Here is a 20542-nt window from a genome sequence, read left to right on the forward strand (position 1 = left end):
GATAACCATGCGCACCTGGCATGGCACAGTAACGGCTGTTAGTGAGCCGTCATAAATGAAGTACTAAATGACAGCACAGTAACAACGGCTCTGTAGGGGCATGTGTAGACATGCCAGTGATTTGTTCCAACTAAGAAACTTCTGTGGTTCCCCCTGCTTAATATGGATCCTCTAATCCAAGATTATGAAAGGTATCTGACCCAACAGGCTGGATGAGGGACACCTGGCCAATCCGTGGGCTGAATCAGGCCCACAGGCCAGTTCTGTGCACTGGAGCACTGGAGCCAGCGGCCTGGGCTGGCTCCATGTGCTATGTGCAATGCATATATGTGTGGTTCAGCCCCACATGCTGCATATGGCACATGCTGGCCCCACTCCAATGTGTGGCTTACAAGGCTAGTCTGGGGCACATGCTTCATGTGGTGAGTGGGTGGGACTGGTCTGTGGTTTGGGCTACATGTGGCACCTTTGCTGGCCAGCCTTGTGCACTGGATGTGGCACACACGGCTAGTCTGTGGGCTTCATCTGGACTGACTCTGGATTCAGAATGCAGGGTCAATCCAATGTGGCACCACATGCAATATATAACCCAGACTGGTCCTGTGTACAGCATGCAGAAAGTGTACTGGAACAGTCTTGCACCCTGCTTGCAGCGTTTGCACCATACACCAGACCAACTCCACACATGAAACTGGTTGGAGGTCCACAAGCAGTACCGCCCCCCACCCCACCCCCGGGCAACAGCTGGTGAGTGAGGACTTTTTTTTTGAAGAGCCAGGGGCTGGGAGAGTGAGTGGGGAATGGGGGGCTCATAACAGAGCCCCCCACACCGCTCAGGGCAGTGGGGGGCAGCGGGGATTGCCCCTCCCCCCAGCCTGGCAGGAGCCAGTGAGTCTAGGGCGCTTTTTTTTTTTAAGAGCTGGGGCCAGGCCCAGCCGGGCAGCCATTAACAGGGCTGAGAGAGGGGGCAGGGGGTAGGATCTGTCCGATTCGTAGATTCGGCCAATCCAGCAGCGGCTGAATCTCTGAATCAGATTTGTCCGGATTGATTTGGGACAGGGATTTGAATCACCTAAACAAGTCACTGTCCCCTGAATCAGCCGAATCTGAAGTGAATACTAGCCGCTTTGCACAGGCCTACTCTGCAGGCTGTATCAGGTCTACACGCCATATCTTTGACACCCTTGGCTTAATCCAGTGGTCAGCAATCTTAAAACCTGGAGGACAGGTTGATCCAATTCAGGCAACCTGTTGGTCCAGTTCAGGCAACCTGAGAGATTGAGACTAAATGCATTAAAGGTTATGGTACACTCAGGTATGGTAATGGCCACAGAAATACCTAGGATAAATACCTGGGGTAGAGGAAGGCAGGCATTAGGACCTATTTACCACCACTGCTACTTTTCCCTGTGGTGACCTGGGGAGAACACAGATCCAGCACTTTTCCCCAGGGTGGCATGGGAAAGTGACTGCTACCAAAACCCCATGTCTGCAGGCCAGATCAAATGGCTCCATGGGACACATCTGACCTTCAGGCCATAAACTGCTGACAACAGCTCTAATCTGTAGAGGACCGATCAAACACCTACAACATGCCAGTAAATCTGAAAAACAGGAGAAACAGTTACAGAGGCAGGATTGCAGGAGGTCCAGCACATACTCCTTGTAGTAGCGATATCCTTTCTCTGCTCTCCTTTTGACTTCTGATTTACTGTTTGTTGATTTAAGCAGGACATTACACGATTTGCAAGAAAATTAGCTTAGGAGCACTGTGAGGTACAGCTGCAAGTACTTCACAAAATTGAAAGTGCTTTCTAACAAATGATTTACAAATGAGTAAAAGTATTTCAAGTGATTCATTTAATGTGCTTTATGGAACATCCTTCCAAGAAGGAAACATTGAATTATTAGGAAAAAATATATTAAACATACTTTTAAAAATTTCTTAATAAAATTGCACCGAGAAGTAATTGCAGTTGTTTTTTTGCCATTTAATATTAATAACTTAATAATAAATGTGGAAACATGTATTCAGTCTAATGTTCCCAGATAAGGTCCTGTGAACGCATATATACATGCTTGATTTTATAGTATTCCCTTTTGATTGCATCAAATTAGGTGGCGTATGAGTGGTTCACAGGATCAGTACCTCAGTCTTGTCTGGTAATGTATTATGCTATTTATAGATAAACATCTTTCTTCTGTTTGTTTCTTATCATAGTAAGGTGCATTTGATGATGGGATTGATCATTGCTATCTGTTTAGCTGTAAAGTAGTATATAAAGAATAGATTAATGTATTTCTTTTTTATTGTTTTTATCAAGGTTAAAAACAATGTGATTTTCTTTCTTGTCCTCTCCCTGCCTGCCCCCCAAGATGAATGTAGCTACCTTTTACAGGGCCTTACATCTTCCTTGTGTTATGGAATTCTTAGTATGTATATCTGAAAGTCCCTTAATATTGATGGTGATAACTGTATCACAATTTTTCCCCTTTCACATTTTGTAGAATTTAAACTTGGAAATATCAAAGTTGTAACAAAAGGCTTGGTTATCTAGGAATCTCCTTCCAGAGTTAAGGGTTAAGAAGTACTGGGTACGATTGTGGGCAAAACTAGGCTTTGATTGCATACAGACTGACATTTAGCACATGCATTCAGAACTTGACTTTGAAATGTAATCCCTTGATAGCTTTTCCACTTAGCTTAATTCTGTCAAAATACTCGCTTTCAAGTTTGAATGCAGGATAGCACAGCTTCCATCAGGTAATTGTGCAGTCCAAGCAAACTAATGCAGAAAAGAGGAAGAGAATCAAAAAGTACCAAATGAATTTCATTCCTGGTCTACATTCCCCCTTCTTCCACCTATCTGTCTCATACCTGCTGTCTGCAATACCTCTGATCCTCACTGCCACACATTTGCATTTCCATGGACCTGCTTTTTGCATATTGGCCTCTATTCCATCCAGAACACAAACACCAGCAGACTCTCCCTGTGCCTGAAGAAGGGTGTTTGTGCCTAAAAGCTTGCAAAGAAGAATTTTTCCAACTATTTAGTTGGTCTAATAAAAGATATCACATTTTGTTTGCCTATTTCTTTGCAATGTATTTTCCTACTTTAAATTGGAACTGATAGTTCCCTTATTGATTAAGGCAAGAATGTGAACTTTGGGAATGCCTAGATATTACAGAGAATGCAGATAGTTTGTGAGCACAGTTTAGTTGAGGTAATAAAGATCAGAGTGGAAGCTTCTCTGAGGCAGTTATTATAGGTGAATAAATACCTTAATGAACCCAAGGCGTTTGACACACCACAAATGCAGTCTGTAGGGACCATGTGCTCATGTTATGAACATACTTTCTCCTGCATGGCAAAAATAAAAGGAACTTCATGTCTACACAGGGACTGTGAACATTTTTATTCCATTATGAAGGTTTATAATTTCTTCGCTGTTTCTTTTTAGGACTTCTCATTGGTAATTTTTTTTCAAGAGCACAGTCAAAGTAAATTACCTGTATGGTAGAGGGATGTCATGGGATATAAAGTAGAGATGAGAGTGCGTGCATGCACGTGTGAGTGGTGTGTGTGTGTGCATATACATATATGTATATTTGTTCTTTTCTTGGACTCCCATTAATGGAAGTCCATCAGTAGTCCAGTAAAATGTTATCACTACTTACAGTTTTGTGGTGTTTTCATGTGCATCATTTTTAAGCAATTGGCAACAGCTGAGATCTCAGGGCTTGATCCTACAGGGTACTGAACACTCACCCTGAGATAGCAGGGGAGTGTTTACACTTAAGAACATGGGTAGTCTCAGTAAAATTAATGATACTACTCATGAAGTTAAAGTAGAGGTTTAAGTATTCTGCTGGGTCAGTGCCAGCGTGTTCAGCACTTTTCAGGACAGAACCCTAAAGCAACTTTAGTTTATAGCTTATATAAAATAATTAAACAATATTATGTTGGCTGATTATCTATCTGAAATGTAATTGTTGATGATTGAAATCTTATAACATTAGTCTTTGCTCATGAGACCAGACATTACTGCCTTGAATTATAAATGATCTCCTACCCAACCCCCACTCATGAAGATAAATATAACTGAGATCAACCATATATCATTTATGTAGAAAGGAAAAGGAAGCACAGTGGTGACTATGATAGTGAGGTTAAAGTCTTGTGCAATGTAGCTATACTACAAATATAATCTTATTTTCAGTTTTCCTGTGGGCCTTTTCATTTTTATAAAATCTAATAAAGAGAACATATTTGATTGGAGTCATCTAGATATTCCAACTATGTGATATTTTTGTAATACTGTCTTAGTAAAGAAAGATGCAAAGAAAAATGAGAAGGTAAACTTCATATTATTTACTTTACTTTTGATTTCTGCCTACCTACTTTATAGGCATATTTCTTCATTGAAGGGAGGAGTACAGTCCAATATGAGGCATTCATCACATAGCTGAGGTTTTTTAATTTGTATACTGTAGTCCTACTGGTTAAAATGTTGAACTGAGATGAAAAATATCCTAGTGAAATATAACACTCTAGTGACATAATAAGGCATGGCTTTGCATTTTTACAGCCTAGCATCTGGAAAGTTGTTCTGTTTTGAATTTGTATGTGCATATGCTTAATGTGAAAGAAAGATCTTCAGATATAAAAATCTGAACAGTGGGAAATGTAATCAGTTTACTTAAAGTACCATCTATACTGATTTTGTAATGATATCCCTAAACATACAGAAGACTTTATCTTATCAAGTGATAGCAGAATTCTGTGGAAGAATAAGAAGCCTTATAACCTACATTTGACCTAAGTATATGGTTCACATAATAAATAGATGCGTAGTTTATTTGGCAGTGGTCACACGCATGTAATAGATTTAAATGCTCCAAACTGCATATCTTTATGTACATTTAATTGTGGTATTTCCAACATCTGATTATTAACTTTCCTCTGTGTGCTTAAGTCCAATTAGGGTAGAAGTTGTATACCTTTTCTCTCTCAGACATCAACTAGGAATATCTAGTAGCTCAATAGTGTGTAATTGCCCTACGTTCACATGCCCCATCTCTCCAGGTCACTTCTTCTCGTATTAAAATTTCCGCACTCTTTCCCCCGAACAGCTGCAAACTTTAAGCACCCTACAGAAACATGCAGAGCTTGATTTTTGTACTAACATTATCCTTTGATTGGTCCATTATTGCAAAGCAATTCCAAAGTGAAATACAACTCTTCTGACTCTGTTATATTTAACATAGCACTCATTTTGCACGGATGTAAATGACAAACCCAGGCAGTGAAGAAGCACTCCGGTCGCCTTTTTAGACCATAGTGGCTGGAAGATTATTTAACATGTATGTCAAGCAGGAAAAAATATGAAAATGCAGATAACTTACTAATACAGATAGATTACCCAGTGTACCAAATTCTTCTGAAAATCAAGCTCAATTACCTGTTCAGCACATTTGAAAAGTAGTATTTGTGGTATATTTGTAGTTTAAAAAGCGTGTAAGTGGGACAGTCAGTTACCAGTAAGAGACCTGGATATTGATAAAATATCATGTAAGTTATGTAAAAATACAGAAAAGAATGTATTTTGCAATCATTTCTTCTTCCTTACAAGTTAGTCCTAAATATGTAGACCAAAGTTAAATATTTAACCAAAGTCCCTTATTTTTCTGAATACATGGAAGTGTTGGTGATAAATATCTACAAAACTAAATAGCCTTATAACTAAATCTGTTTCTGAAACCTGACTTTTTCTGCATGCTCATTTCTCCCCCTTCTGTTGAATTTTACTTGGAGATATGTTTTACACTTGTAGCAAGGATGATTTCTACAGCTTGGTATTTAAGGAATTGTGTGAAATGTACTGAAGACAAGAATGTCAGTAAGTTGGGATGTACATGCCGAAGAGGAATACATTACAATGTGTACTGAGACTGCTTTCTTGAAAAGAAATTGAAGTTTGTTACTAAAGCAAATATTTTTACACCAAATCTGCCAGAAGCTTACCATGGGTGTGTGGAGTCCCCGAGCCTTGATTTTTGTTTTTTTGGGCTTGGAAGCCATACTTAAGCAGTGGGTCTGGTCTGTGCCAGAGGGAACACTCAATTTATGTAACTGTTTATTTCCTTGCAAAGTATTGCAAGAGAGCCCCCTGGAGTAAGGTTCCGGTTTCTCTTCTTTTTACTGTTCCTGATGCTGTACACATGTGGACAAAATGTTACCATCATTGGGCACTCGGTCAGCTGAGGAATGGTTCTTCTTTTGAAGTTCATTAAGTCTGATGACGGCTGAATACAGAGAACTAAAACTTGGCTATGCAAGATTGTATCTTTCTTATTCACCTTCCTCAAGCTATTTATTTTAGATCTAATGTTGTAAATGACCCTGCTGTCATTAATCAAACTTGTATTACTGTTAGCTAGTATTTATATATCATATCCTCATGATTTTCTACTGTTATATTTCCAGGCATATATAATTGAACCTAGATTTTTACACATTTTATGGAATTAATGTTTCAAAATGATTTTTTTTACCTGAAGTTATTACCTATTTAGTCTGCCGATAGTAACGGTTAATTTATTTTGTTGTCAGCTGGTTAGCTGATGCTAAAAGTATAACGGTCTGTATTCTCTCTGCTCTGGAAACAAATGCATGTTTAATTTCACAAATTCCCATTTTGTCTGTTTCCTATTCTGACAGTGTTTATAGGTTGTGAATGTTGCATAAGATTGAACATGACTTGTTCATGACATGCTGCTTTTCAAAAGACTTGAAAAAGTCTCTGTGTAGTCCCAGGAGGCTATTTTTCTTTATGCTTCATAGAAGGCAAGCAAGACTTCCATAGTTAGAACTGTAGGAATGATGCAGAATCAGGATTGCTGTGTAATATCCTAAAGACAGGAATTCAAAATTACTTTTTTATAAAGAGCCTTACTTTCTGCTTTAGAAAGTCTCACCTGCTGCTCATTGAACTCTGCAGACTGTTGCAACTTGATCTTAGACAAAACTTTTCATCATCTCTCTGTTAAACATGTATGTATATAAAGCGGCATCATCCCTTATCAGAGACTAAAAATACATTTTTATTAAATAATTTGGGCTCTCTTGTTGTTGAATTAGCTGTATGCACAAAGAAACTTTTATTATTTTCATTGTTCTCCCCAGATCAGAGTTGCTAGATAGAAATATCCTGAGTCTATGACCCATTTAATTTTTTCCCTACAGCTCTCTGTAAAAATTTAGTGACCAGTTTAAATTTGTTGTGCCAGGTATAATGGAGCAGTAAACTGTTTTTTTTTTCCTCCTTCCTTTCTTTCTTTCTTTCTTTCTTTCTTTTTTTTTCCTGTTGTAAAATGGCAATCTGGTAAAAGTTGTTGTTTCCCAGTGCAAGGTGATAGATACAGAGTGCTTTTAAGGACAGGATGTACAATGCTGAGGAGGCTGATTTACAGCTTTTTGACCATCCATTTGAAGCTTTCTTCAATAACCTTTTTGCCCCCAAATCTTCTAGAGGGAATGTTTTCTTTTTATAGTATCAGTTATAAGAGCTTGAAGCAGAAGCTTAACTTTTTTTCCTAGGAGAAAAATTTTGTTTTACAGTAAGTAGAGAATGACTCAAAGTTTTAGTGAGGTTAAACAGCTTCCTGTTCCAGACTTACTGAAACTGTTTAAAAATACTTGACAGCACTGATGCAGTTGGTTGACTTAAGCTATGAAGTGAAATTATTACTGTTGCCTGTGTTATTTCCTTAGGTGAAGGTAGTTACAAGCTGTCCTGAAAGCCATGTTAGTGTTACTGCTGGCCCTATGCCAAAGCCAGCAACTATGAAAGAATGCACTGCTATTGTAGCAATAATTTTTCTGAACAATACCACATCAGCCCAGTAAATTTTTAGCTGATTACATTGGAGATAAAAGAGAATTTTTGTTTTGTTTTGTTTTTATTTTTTTTAAGTGGCTTGTGGTTAGTAAAATTTAAGCAAATGGCTAGATTTAATGGCTACTTCTATTTTCTAGGTTAAATGGGAACATTTTATTTTCATGTACTGTTTATTGAACACGTTGCCTGGAGGTATATAGCCAAGTTACTGCTCGCTTGGACTATTGGTCTGAAACCTGTGCTTTCTTTTACAGACTTTTAAGATTTTCACTTTTCTGTTGTGGTTCAAGTAATTTTTACATAAACTCTATAGAGTTCCCTTTCATTTTTCCCTTCCTTCTAGGCAGCGTTTTATAGTAATCTTCCTAGAAATGAAATTGGTAAAGTGCATTGTTAAGACAGATGTTCCATAATTGTGCATTGTGCTAAGTACATTCATCGTTGTCAGTGGTTCTGAGCTTATTTGGCACAGATGACACTGAACTGGGTTTTTAGTACAGTTTGGCCTCTTACACTGCAGAACCTGTCACACTCCCTGTTTAATTTAATGAATCTGTTTCTTTTTTTTCCTCAGTGAACATTTGTCCTGCGCCTTCACATTCTTCCTTCATGGGGAAAGTAACGTGTGCACAAGTGTGGAGATTGCCCAGCACCAGCCAATCTATCTGATAAACGAGGAACATATTCACATGGCCCAATCTTCACCTACACCATTCCAAGGTAAGTATATTTTGATGGGCCAGGATTTATGTACTTAACTTTTCTCTGATAAAATACTCTCAAATCCCTAACTTTAGTTCAGTAATGATATCTTGGAAGCTGTTTCAGAAATTAATAGAAACATGCCATGTCATTCTTAAAATAGAATTCAAGTTATGCTAAGAAAACTGTGGCCCTGGGGAAAAATCCTGTAATGACTTCTGGCACAATAGCTACCCTGGTAGCTGGTGTTTCCAAGGTCTTTCTATTCCTTAACTTTATTATATGCAAATATTATCTGTGAAATACCTATACCAAAACAAACTGTATTTTTTCTGTTATAAGACCTGTTATTTAAAAAGTATATGTGATCATAATTTGTTTTTCCACCGTGCCTCACGCAGTGGGCCCTGGACTATAACTGGTGCTATTTAATGCCACTATACTTACAAATAAATAATAATATATAGTTCTTCTATAGCACTTTTCTTTCATACATCTCAAAGCACTTCACAAAAGAGCTCATAACATAGGTTACTTAGATACAGTTTTCTTGAACTGGAATTCTTGTGTCTGAGTGGTAGTTCCCACCCTCAACCCTTTCATTGTGCTGTTTTGTGATGCAGTGCATTTGTAACGATTCAGATACTTTCTGCTAAAAATGAAAATGAAAAATTAAAAACTTTCAACACAACCAAAAATGAATAAATAGCATGTAAAATATATGGATTAGCTGTATCCCTGAGATTCTTTAAGAAATTACAGGCTTACATGGTACAGTGTTGCATAAGAATTGACTGTAGAGTTGCATAAGAAAACATTACTCTTCAGAAAGACGTACAAAAAACTAGAACTCTTGGTTCCAAAATGATACCTTTTATTAGACCAACTGGAAAATGGCAAGAAAATTGTACTTTTCTGCAAGCTTTCGGGATCAAAGTCCCTTCGTCAGGCTCTGGGAAAAGTGTACTCTTCAGAATGTTTTTAAACATTTTAGTTACTGCCTGACCGTGCATTAGGAAATGCCCAATTTAAAAAAGTATAAGGAATGTTTAGAAAATCAAACAGACCTACCTATTAATAAAAATATTAGGCGGTATAATTTGTTTAGTAAAATGTCTGTTACAAGTTATCGGGGTTTTTTTAGGGACTTAGATATATTCAGGACGTTCATTATTTAGATTCAACAGGTTAAATTTTGCTTTCCAGTCATCAGTGTTGCAAAATTATAACCAAGGGCAATTTGGAAAGATGGATTTATCAGTTTACTCTGTTTGTTAGTCATGATTCTGTTATCTTCATGCATAGTTATTTCAGTCCCTTTTGCTATTTACCCCATTATTTTAGCATATTCTGAAAACAAACCCAAAAAGCGAAGACCTATCTAAGGGCTGTCTGTATAGTGCCAAAGTTCCTGTGCTATCCCCTACTGCTACCCAATGTGGATTCTTAATCTACACTGAGGGTTGTTTTTGTGCACTTCAGCATAGTCCCCTTTGAAAGTGATTAAGCTAAACTCCAAAAATGCATTTCTAATGCCGAATAAGAATGTCCACACAAGGGAACTAGTGTGGGATAACTTTCAAGCTTTAAATTTATAATCTATCTTGCTTTGCAGAAACCTTCCTCTGTAGACAAGTTCTTAAATCCCCATCAGCCAGAACTGTGAATCAGTAGGTGGGAGATGGGAAGGTTTTCTGTGAAGTTTAAATTCACCTGCTATAGGGAGTGGTATCTTATCTTGCAGTTCTGGTGAGTCCTTACGGCTTAAATGGTACATTGACGGGACAGGCATACAAGATGTCAGACCCAGCAACTCGTAAATTGATGGAGGAATGGCAGTATTTCTATCCCATGGTGCTGAAGAAGAAGGAGGGAATGAAAGAGGAAGAAGAATTGGGATATGACGATGATTTTCCGGTGGCAGTTGAAGTCATTGTTGGTAAGATTCAGTATTTTGCCTGAAGAACTTTTTCCCTCTGCATAATTAAAAAAAACCTAATTAATCAGAAACAACCTTTGTAATTTCCCTATCTTGTTTTGTGGCTCTCTCGACACTGGAGCATTCTGACTAGTTATCTTGCCTCAAGCTTTTGTACTCCCTCTTTCCCAGATGCTATTATCGCAGTATCAGGCTACTTGCTTCAGCTCCCTATTAGTCATAAATAGATGGATGGATATGTAGGGTATCAGACTATAAACTTTTTTAACTCTTCGTATTCAACAAGAAAGTTTTCTTTGGTGGATGTTGAGACCCAGTAAAGGTGACTTGGGTTGCTGAATAATAAATGGAGAATTTAAAGATTTCTTTTGTCCTTCATGTTCCTTCCTTTATAGGTGGTGTGCGAATGGTGTATCCTTCAGCCTTTGTTCTCATCTCTCAGAGTGATATCCCCATGGCTCAGAGTGCTGCCAGTTGTGGGGGCCATATAAATGTGGGACAACCAGGACTTGGAAGCACGAAAGATCCCAGCAGTTGTGGGATGCCACTCACTCCACCTACTTCTCCAGAACAGGCTATCATAAGTAAGCAGTGAACCTTACAGAGACCTGAGTCACCCTGTTGAAATCTTACTTTAAATATTTTTAACTGCGTAGCAGTATTCCATAAACTCTTACAAATTTCATCTTTGGACCAATCAAGCAAGTACCTTTCATTTTTGCACAGTTCATGGTTGCTAGGGGTAACTGCATGAACAATAGCAGAAATAAGAGAACGACTGATTAGATGAGGGGAGATTTGATTTGTACAGGAATGCATAGAGCTCAAAAGACTGACTAATTGTCATATCTTCTGTAATCGAAACATTGCAAGTTGTGTATGAGTTCATTTCAGCTCAGTTTACTGGAAATATGCTACATTCATGAAATAGCATTGACACCTGAGATTGCAGAAAGGCACAGGCTTAGTCTGGTTTTTAGCTAGGTGTTTTCCTGCTGTACAGGGGGATGTTAGTTATTGATTGTGAAGTGGCACAGAAATAAAAAAGACCTGTATGCCATAATAAGCATTAATATTGGCATGATGCCACTAACTAAATGATAGTGGCACTAATATGAGCAAACTCAGTGGAGATTGAATCAGAGACTTTAGGCATGATATTAATCTGTCTCTGCAATATAAGAGAAATAACCAGAATCTGTAGCTGGAAGCTATAATGGACTCATCCTCTGAGGATGGTGCTACCTCACCCACATTGACCAGTGACTTACATAGTTCTGGTGGAACAAGGAAGTTCATCTCAGGTGTCTGAGATTCATAGCAATTTGAATCTAAAAAGAACTCTTACTTATGTGACAGCCAGCACTGAGGACTGTTGACTTACATGGAGCTAAGTAATTTACCCTGTTGAAACTTAGTTAATATATAATATTGCTACATGATGCATTTTGTATTTATCTTTCTGAATATACGTTAATTATATAAATTGATACATAAATCATACTTTTATGTCCAGGTATCTGCTGTTTGATTATCATCTGAAATCATAGCATTATGTAACATTACAGTAAATTACTGTGAATGTGATTATGATGTCACAGAGAGGATTATACTTCAAATGAGCTATGCAATGTAGAATCATAGCGAAATATGACAAAGTGACTTCACAAGGTCATCTAGTCCAACCTGTCTGTTATTTAAGGGCTATCAACAAAATATTTATAAGCAAATATGTATTTTGATAAAGAACAGAGATAGAAAAAATATATGGAATAACTGAATTGCTTCTAAACTGATTTTTTTACAAAGCATTTCAGGTGTCCTGAGTAGCAGATGTCAGGGTGGGAGAGTAAATTGGCTCTTGACATTGTGCTCTTTGTGTCTTCTGGTTTCAAAAAGTTGCTCATCATGACATTTATTAATATATTTTGTTATTTCGGAATTATTGGCAGGCCTTTTGTTTGTTTTTTTGCTTTTAGTTTTAATTTAACTTTCAGTAGAAATTGGTTTTTTTATTCATAGATGATGCCCTAATTCTAATAATTCAGATACGATCACTTATAATAAATTAATCAGTGAAATTTTGGTCTACTTTTTGTCAATTTTAATCTCCTAGTAGCTTCTTCAGAAAAAGCCTAAATTGATTTTATTGCAGTGGAAACTTAAATCACATTGGTCAAGGAGCCAGAATTTGAGTTCAGAATTTTGTGTTTCTTCAGTGAGAGTTTGTGCCATTCTTAATTCTTGAATTCTTGAAACAATGTTAAAAAAGCTACCTGTTCTATTTATTGTGAGTATGTGGGGTATGATCTGTTCTTGCTGGTGAAACGCAGATTTCTGAATTCGGATCTAGATAGGTTAAATATATTTTCAATATCTTTTTAAAATAAACATTTGAAATGCTATAAAAGCTTAAAACTACCACACATTTTAAAGCATTTTAGATCCCTGATAAAGTTATGCAGGGTCTCAAGAGATCTGCCAAGATGCTTTACATCATAATTAAATTTATAAATGAATATGAGAAGCTTTTAAAATTAAAGAAAAAGATTCTAGTCTAAGCTGAGAATAGCTATTGCTGTTTGAGCACTGCTATTGTCTGAAAGGGCTGCATGACCCTGTACAGTGAGAGACGTGATACATCAGAGAATAATACAAACAACATTATTTTAAAACAAAAAATAGAAATTTTAAAGCCTAGGTAGTAAAAAGAAAATGCTACGGTAAACAGAAGGAGATTTTTAGTTTATAGGAAAAAGTTACCACTTGAGGGTTGAAAAGTGGCCTCTGTTGGGTAATAATGCATTCAATGTGTGTCTTCTGGCATTTAACTCATTGTCTCTTGGGGGTTTCTGTTTTTGTTTGTTCCAATACTTTCAACAATAATTTTCCACTTTAAATTCCAGCTTTAGTATGCGAGTACAAATCAGTTTTCACTATTGTGAGGCATTGCTAAATGCAGATATCATAAAGATACACCATATAATACAAATGCAAAATTTTGGAATATATCTATTCATATACCCAGATGCATAAATTGAGAGGGCTGATAACCTAGGCACTATTGTGTTATTAGTTGCTTCTGTAACTGAGAGTCCCTTACGGAAAATCTTTCTTATGCCAGAGGTGGAACAGATTTGTTAATCTAATTCAATTCAGTCAAGATGCTTTTCATCACAAATCTATCAAATTCATAAACAATCTTATGATGCATTCCAAAACAAATTACATATATTACAGCCACAGACTTTAGTGTATCTGTAAAGGTTTGGATTTTAATAAATTGTTCCCTTCTTTCCAGTTTCTTCAAGAAAAGACAAACAAGATACAAGTTTTGAATTTCCTAGAAAGAGATCTTCGTTCACTAATAATCACAGGGCACCTATAAATGTGCTGGGCATCTGCTCTGATGCATTCTAATTAGCATGCGTCGGAGCAAACTCAAGTAATCGAGTCTGCTGGAGCATGCTAATTAGCACACATCAGCAGCCTCTGCATCACGTGTATTCAGTGTCCCACCCTTCAAAATGGCAGCGGGGCACGCTTTAACTAAAGCTCATCAAACAAGCTTTAATTAAAGCACCTCTGCTGCCATTTTGATGCATGGGACACTGAATACACATGATGCTGTGGGTGCTTTAGAGTGGATCTTGGAGCCACTCAGATTAAAGCACCCCCTTCTCCCTGCTCCCACCCTCAAGCATACGTAAAGACGCCTACAGAGGAAACTGAGTTAGGAACCTTGTGTATGGTATAACAGCTGTGGCTTGAAAACAGTTGAGTGTGAAACCAGTAGATTTATTTCCTGTTATGTAGTAAAGCATGGCATTGCCTGCTTTCATTGTTGTATTCTGAAGGCTTCTTAAATCGTGTCAGACATAAGGACAAACAGTTCTGTAGACAGATTTGACCTTGTTAAAACGTTCATATTATTACTTCCTTTCCTAAACAGGGAACAGAGTATAGTATTATGCAGCCAGCAGGCTAAGTGAACTTAAAGCTCCCTCTGCTGTTCAAGTTTGAGTTTCAGAGTTTGGTTGTCTTCAGATTTTAGGTAGTCTCACAATAATGACAGAAGCATTCGCTTGTACAGTGACTAACAGGATTTTTATCAGTGGTGGAGAGAAATAAGACAAAAGATAACTATCATAAGACTTAGGGGATAGTGATTAATTTTGGAATAACATTTTCACTTGATATTTCTCCTCCAATTCATAGTATTGCCTGATAAGGTCCATAGCATGTAACTATATTATTAGTATATGTTGGTGCCTTTAAAAAATATATATACAAAAGAAGGTCAGTTAAATGTTAATCTTAGTACTAATATTGCAGCTCAGAAACTAAAGGAGATTGGAAACTCCATCCCTAAATATGGGGAAACATGGTCCTTTAGTAATCATGTCTTTAATTCTTATATGAAAACTTAGTTCCTCTTCTTGTGTTTGATACATATGGCACAAATAAAGGATCTGTTATGTTTTAATACATGCCTTTTATTTTAGAATCAGGTATGTCATGATGAATTTGTTCTTGTAACTAAACCACACAAAAGAATGTACAAGGTAAACATACTAGCCAAGGACATGAAAAAAATCAATGGTGGAGTTGGTCTGTATAGCACAGTTGTGTTGCATAGAGATACAAAAGCTAGCTTTGAACAAAAAGAAGGTGCATCAGCTCAGGAGGAGGTAGCTTAGGTACCTATACATAGCACTGTATTTATTGTACACACATATGCACAGGTCCATCCCCAGCCTGCATCAGAGCTTTTATGTATAAATGTGAAAGCATAAGCTAGGGGTTTTCAACCTTTTTTAAGCAGGGTACTCCTTCTGGATGTAGGGTGGGGAGTCCTAATGGATGGCCGGGTGGCGGTGAGGTGAGGGGGTGCTGACAGATGGCTGGGGAGCTTACATGCGGCTGCTGCCATCTGTACACTCCATGTCACAACCAGGCACTGCTTTCCTGTGCCCAAGTATCCCCGCTTCTCTGTGCCACCAGCTTCATGTCCAGCCGGCCGTCAGCACCCTCTCCCTGCGGTGGCGACACACGGAGCTCACACATGGTGGCCGCCCCCGCCACCATCTATACACTCAGCGCCGCCAGAGGGAGGAGGTGGTGCCAACAGCCAGCCAGATGCAAAGCTGGAAGCACAGAGAAGTGGGGATACTTGGGCACAGGAAAGCGGCACCCGGCAGTGGCACAGAGTGATAGATGGTGTGCGGGCCGGGCCCTGATCCTGCCGCCAAGTGCAAGTCGGGAGGGGCGATCCGCGGCCCGCCTTTGCGCACGCAGGCTGTGGCCAGCAGCCCGGGCACGCGGGGTCGGAGAGAACCGGTGGCGAGCTAGAATTAGTCACAAACGCATAGTGGTTGATTGAAAAGATTGTTTACTTACACCCAAAGATAGTAGTGGTGTAGGCTGGACAGGTTTCCAGGCGCAGCTCCCGCTTAGATCCTCGCTGGAGGACCACGACAAGTTCGATTGCTCCCACGGAGTTGTTTAAACTCTGCGGGTCCAGTTCGGTGTCCCCCAGAGTTGTTTAGGCTCCATGGGTTCGAAAATTGGGTTTACAGGAAAGGGATACGTCTTTGGATTGTGCTCGGCGATGGGGAGAGGCTAGAAGCGAAAACTCCGTGGGTTCAGTTGTTCAGCCTCTTTTGCCTGCTTAAGAGAGGCACGTTGGGTCTGCAAGGATCCGCAGCGCTCAGAGATCTTCACACAGCACGAAGTCTCCTCCTCCTGGTATTCGTGGCCTCCAGTTTTCCTCTCTCTCCGACTTGGGCGGAAACCACCCAAGCCTTTTGTACGGCTAGCAAGCCAATAGCTAGCCGCCAAGTGTGCCTACATTTGGAACTGGCCAATAATGTGGCACGAATCTGAATACAAATGGTGGGAACTCCTTTGCAACGTGCATCACTAATATGCAAAGAAATGCACCCTGCAAAGAAGCTGTAATTTGGCGGGAAATTCCCCATTGCACCAGAGTTCTCTCCCGCAGCAGAGAACTCGATCGTGCAAAGAAAGCTACAATCGGCGGGAAAATAATTTAGCAGTGCCGAAGCACGCACAAACAAAAAACCACAACTTTGGGTTGTGACATATGGCAGTGGTGGCCCCACCCCCCACCCCGCCGCTTCCCAGGTACCCCCCTTCTCTGCACTGCTGACTTCGCATCCAGCCAGCTGCCAGCACCCCCCTCTCCTCCCCCCTCTTCCCCCAAAGCTGGTCGTATGCAAAGCCAGCAGCGTGGAGAAGTGAGGGTACTTGGGTATGGGGAAGCAGCGCGTGGTGGCAACGCAAAGTGATGGATGGCAGCGGTGGCCCCATGCCACTGCTTCCCAAGTACCCCCACTTCTCTGCACCATTGCCACATACCCCCTGAGGCCTTCCCAAGTACCCCCAGGGGTACACATACTCCCGGTTGACAACCCCTGGCATAAGCCATTAATTTTACAAATGCTCATCAGCTGATATAGTGTTTCAGGAATATGTAATGTTGCAGTTGCTGCTACTTTTTGTCTACAGTACTGTTTGATTTTTCTTGAAGGTGAAAGCGGAGGTACCCACAACTCTGTCAGCCTTTCAGCTGCACAGGAAGGGACAGTCACTGTGCACAGCCCAAAAAAGTCAGGAAAGATGCCTCCAAAATTCCACAGTCATATGGTCCACAGAGTCTGGAAGGAATGCATCCTCAACAGGGCACAGTCTAAGTAAGAGGATGTTTATGGCTGTTTTGTTTGCAAACAATAGTATAACTGTCCTGTTTAAACACTTTTGTCTTTGACCTTTATATAACGTTACCTCACTATGTGCATTACTTTTATAGCTCTGTAATCATAATGAAAATTTGAGGTAACACAAAGACAATTTTAGAGTTGTTTTAGCTTGAAAACTATTAACAGTAATAGTAATTACATGTGTACTTTGTTTAGTCGGTTTCATTTGTGGCTCTGAGAACCAAATTCTGCTCTCAGTTACACACACATGCTCTCATTGACTGCAGAGATACTAGGTCACATAAGAATATCTTGGCTTGGAAGGTAGATGACCTAAGGACAAATAACCTTCTAAGTTTATATTTATAACGTTATACTTATTTATAGAGGTAAACATTTGGAAGGATATATTTACATTTGGCAACTCATAACTCAGACTGCCAAGGGCATGGAAGTGCATTGTTATTAGTGCTTTTCATTTCTAGAGGTTTAAATTATCTTGCTCTGGCATGATGTATAGAAGTTCCAAGAAGATTTTGACTCTTCATTATCTCCATGTTATTTCCTCATTGGATCTTTCAATAAATATTTCCAGATGCAATTTTAATTGGTACCTCTATTACCTGCCCTTAGACTTTTGTGCACAAACTTCAGATACAAGCTATGTGATACTCAGGTAATACTTCCATGTAAATTAAGTGCTAAGTTTTCAGGTTTTGCTCAGATAGAAACTAATTTCAAGTGCAGAATTATTTTGATGAAAGGGGATAGTTTTGTTCAAGGAGCACATAGACCTGAACAACATCTGAAGGGTATTAGTAAAGTTATATGAGATAATTTCTATAACATATACTTTATTTCCCTTAGGAGAAGTCAAATTGCTACTCCAAATATGGAGGAAGAGGTTCCTAGCAACACCGTTTCTTGGGATTTTGTGGATCCGGTCCAAAGAGTCAGTTGTTCTTGTTCCAGGTGGGTAGCAAAGAGAATTAATGTGTCATTCTGAAAGAAGACTGCTGAGTTCATGGACAGTATAAACTTAGACACGGTCACTATGCAACAAGCAGGCATATTATTTAAAATATAGGGCCAGATTCTCAAATGATACACTCAGTCTAATGCCAGTGAAGTTAGTGTTACTGTGCCAATTGATATCAGCTCAGGATCTGACCTATTATCTAATTCTTTGTGGCAAAAAGAAACAAGAATGTAATTAACTCTTATCACCAGTGTAGAATGTCTGTAATGATTTCTTCTTATACAACTATAACTTTTTAATAAAGATTGTCTCATTTTTTAAATGGGTCCATCTTATTTTCTGGAGCATTTTTCTTGTGTAATACCTTATATAAAAATAGTGGGAATCTGAGACAGCAAAAAATCATTGACTGCTCACTTTTACAGTATTTAAGACCTTTCCTTTTAACTTTGAGTAGTATATGGCAGAATTTTTGCAGATAACATTATTAGTATAAAAACAATGCTTAATAATTTTATTAACGTTTGACAAAATAATACTTTTTAATTGTAGTAAATAGATGATAGCAAATTTAAGGAGCATAATTACTGTTTATGAAGTCATTAGATTAATTAGCCCAAACAGAACACCTGAAAGCATTTTGGCAAGAAATTCTTGCCCAAGCTCATATGGTGCACAGAGAAAGTACAGAAGTCTACAAGGAGAACTTTCTAGCTGGTAGATTATAGCAATGTATGCAGTGTGATGAGTTGTAGGAACATATGCATATGAAACTACATAGCTCTGTTACTGATTTAAAGTTAGCTTCACAATTTATAATCCCGAGCATGAGAGATGATCATGAAAATAAGGATAGAGCTACTAATTACCACTGAAATATAGGACATTCCCTTATATAAATGAAGAGTTAAATTGATCTGTCAGACAGTTTCTTAAGTTAACTATAGTTTGTCTTGTCTTAATGATTTATCTTGCCTATCTGATCACAAATGTTTGAAATGTTACTTCACAATATACTGAACTGTAAATTGAAATTATGAACACTTTATCAAGTAATTTATACTTCATTATGCTTTTAGTATTGTTTTTAATTATGCAGTATAATTGTTCTCTTATCTGCCTATGAATGGGTGTGTCTCCTCGCTTCCCTTTCATCACATTGTAATCACCACAACCTCTGCCTCGTTTTTACTCTCTCTTGCCTGCCATATCTTGATGTTACGCTATTTTTTGGGAGGATGGATGGTGTCTAAGGTGATGGTCAGACTGATGAGGGTCTTCTGCAGGGCTCCACCATCCCTACACCCTTCCCCTTTCCTCTTGGGTAACTAGTCCTTCTCTTCTGACAATGAGTGAGTCACTGGGTCTCAGCTTCTCCCCAGCCCAGTTCAGTTACTGACTCCACAAAGAGTTGGTGGCCGTCCTCTCTAGATGGGTCTCCCTCTAAGGTTCCAATGTAACTTGTGGCCATCTTCTTTCTCACCGGTATTGGTAGATCCTAGGAGGGTGAGATCTCTACCTGCCAGTCTCCAAGATCCTCAACTAGGCAGCTTAATAGATCCCAGGTGTATGTCCTATAACTTAATTAACTGTAACTTAGGTGCCATGGGGATCTAACTTTGCTCTGCTATCTCTCCCTTGTCTGGGAGTAATGAATTATAAATAAAATAAAACAGGCTCTTATTCCCTTGTTTGTATTACTTTCTCAGGAAGAAAAAAACTCGGAACCTGCTTTCGGAGGTCTGGCTCAGCTCCCTGTAGTTGGTCTGAACTTGGTTACCATTTATGCAGTCCCTATAGGCAAATCTCTCCTTTGCCTGAGCTATCTGGGTTCCCCAAAGCTAACCCCACATCTGGTGTCAGTTTGTGCCTTTTCTTCCAGTGGGCTCACCAACATTTCACTGTCTACTTTGTCTGTGTGTCCCCATCCCTCTGACTTGTGGGTCCACCCACAGCTACTCCACTGTTCGGCGTTATTTATCTTGTTCAATGGATTGGGTTGGTGGCTCACTCACAGTCCCGCTATCCCAGAGTCCCACAAGGGTTTGGATGGCTGGGTCTCTGTTGTAGTGGAGTTCTCTTCCCAGTTGTGCTGAACCGGCTTGGTTCCCTTAGATGTCAAACACCGAACCTATCTTGGTGTCCTCCTTTTAGACTCCATGGGTTTACTCTGAGCCAATATGCTCCCGAGGCATATGTTTTCTGAACCCAGTGTGCTGCTTCAGTTTTCTCCCTGGAGCTCTTTTTGGCATGTTGGGGAAGTGTGGCCTGTCTGGACCCCACTGGATGGGTTCCCCT

The 20542-nt window shown here is 39.1% G+C and overlaps 1 protein-coding gene across 2 annotated transcripts in view; it reads left to right on the forward strand.

The window, feature by feature from the left end:
- MED13L (mediator complex subunit 13L) overlaps window positions 1–20542 on the forward strand; it is a 402047-nt gene that overhangs the window by 308354 nt on the left and 73151 nt on the right. For both annotated transcript variants that reach the window (XM_006266403.4, XM_059713565.1), the window contains 5 exons: window positions 8477–8622; window positions 10349–10543; window positions 10939–11127; window positions 17097–17259; window positions 18133–18237. In XM_006266403.4, the coding sequence (XP_006266465.1) occupies window positions 8477–8622; window positions 10349–10543; window positions 10939–11127; window positions 17097–17259; window positions 18133–18237 (798 nt within the window). The remainder of the gene's footprint in view (window positions 1–8476; window positions 8623–10348; window positions 10544–10938; window positions 11128–17096; window positions 17260–18132; window positions 18238–20542) is intronic.

Source organism: Alligator mississippiensis, chromosome 10, assembly GCF_030867095.1.
Source record: "Alligator mississippiensis isolate rAllMis1 chromosome 10, rAllMis1, whole genome shotgun sequence".
Taxonomy (NCBI): Eukaryota; Metazoa; Chordata; order Crocodylia; family Alligatoridae; genus Alligator; species Alligator mississippiensis.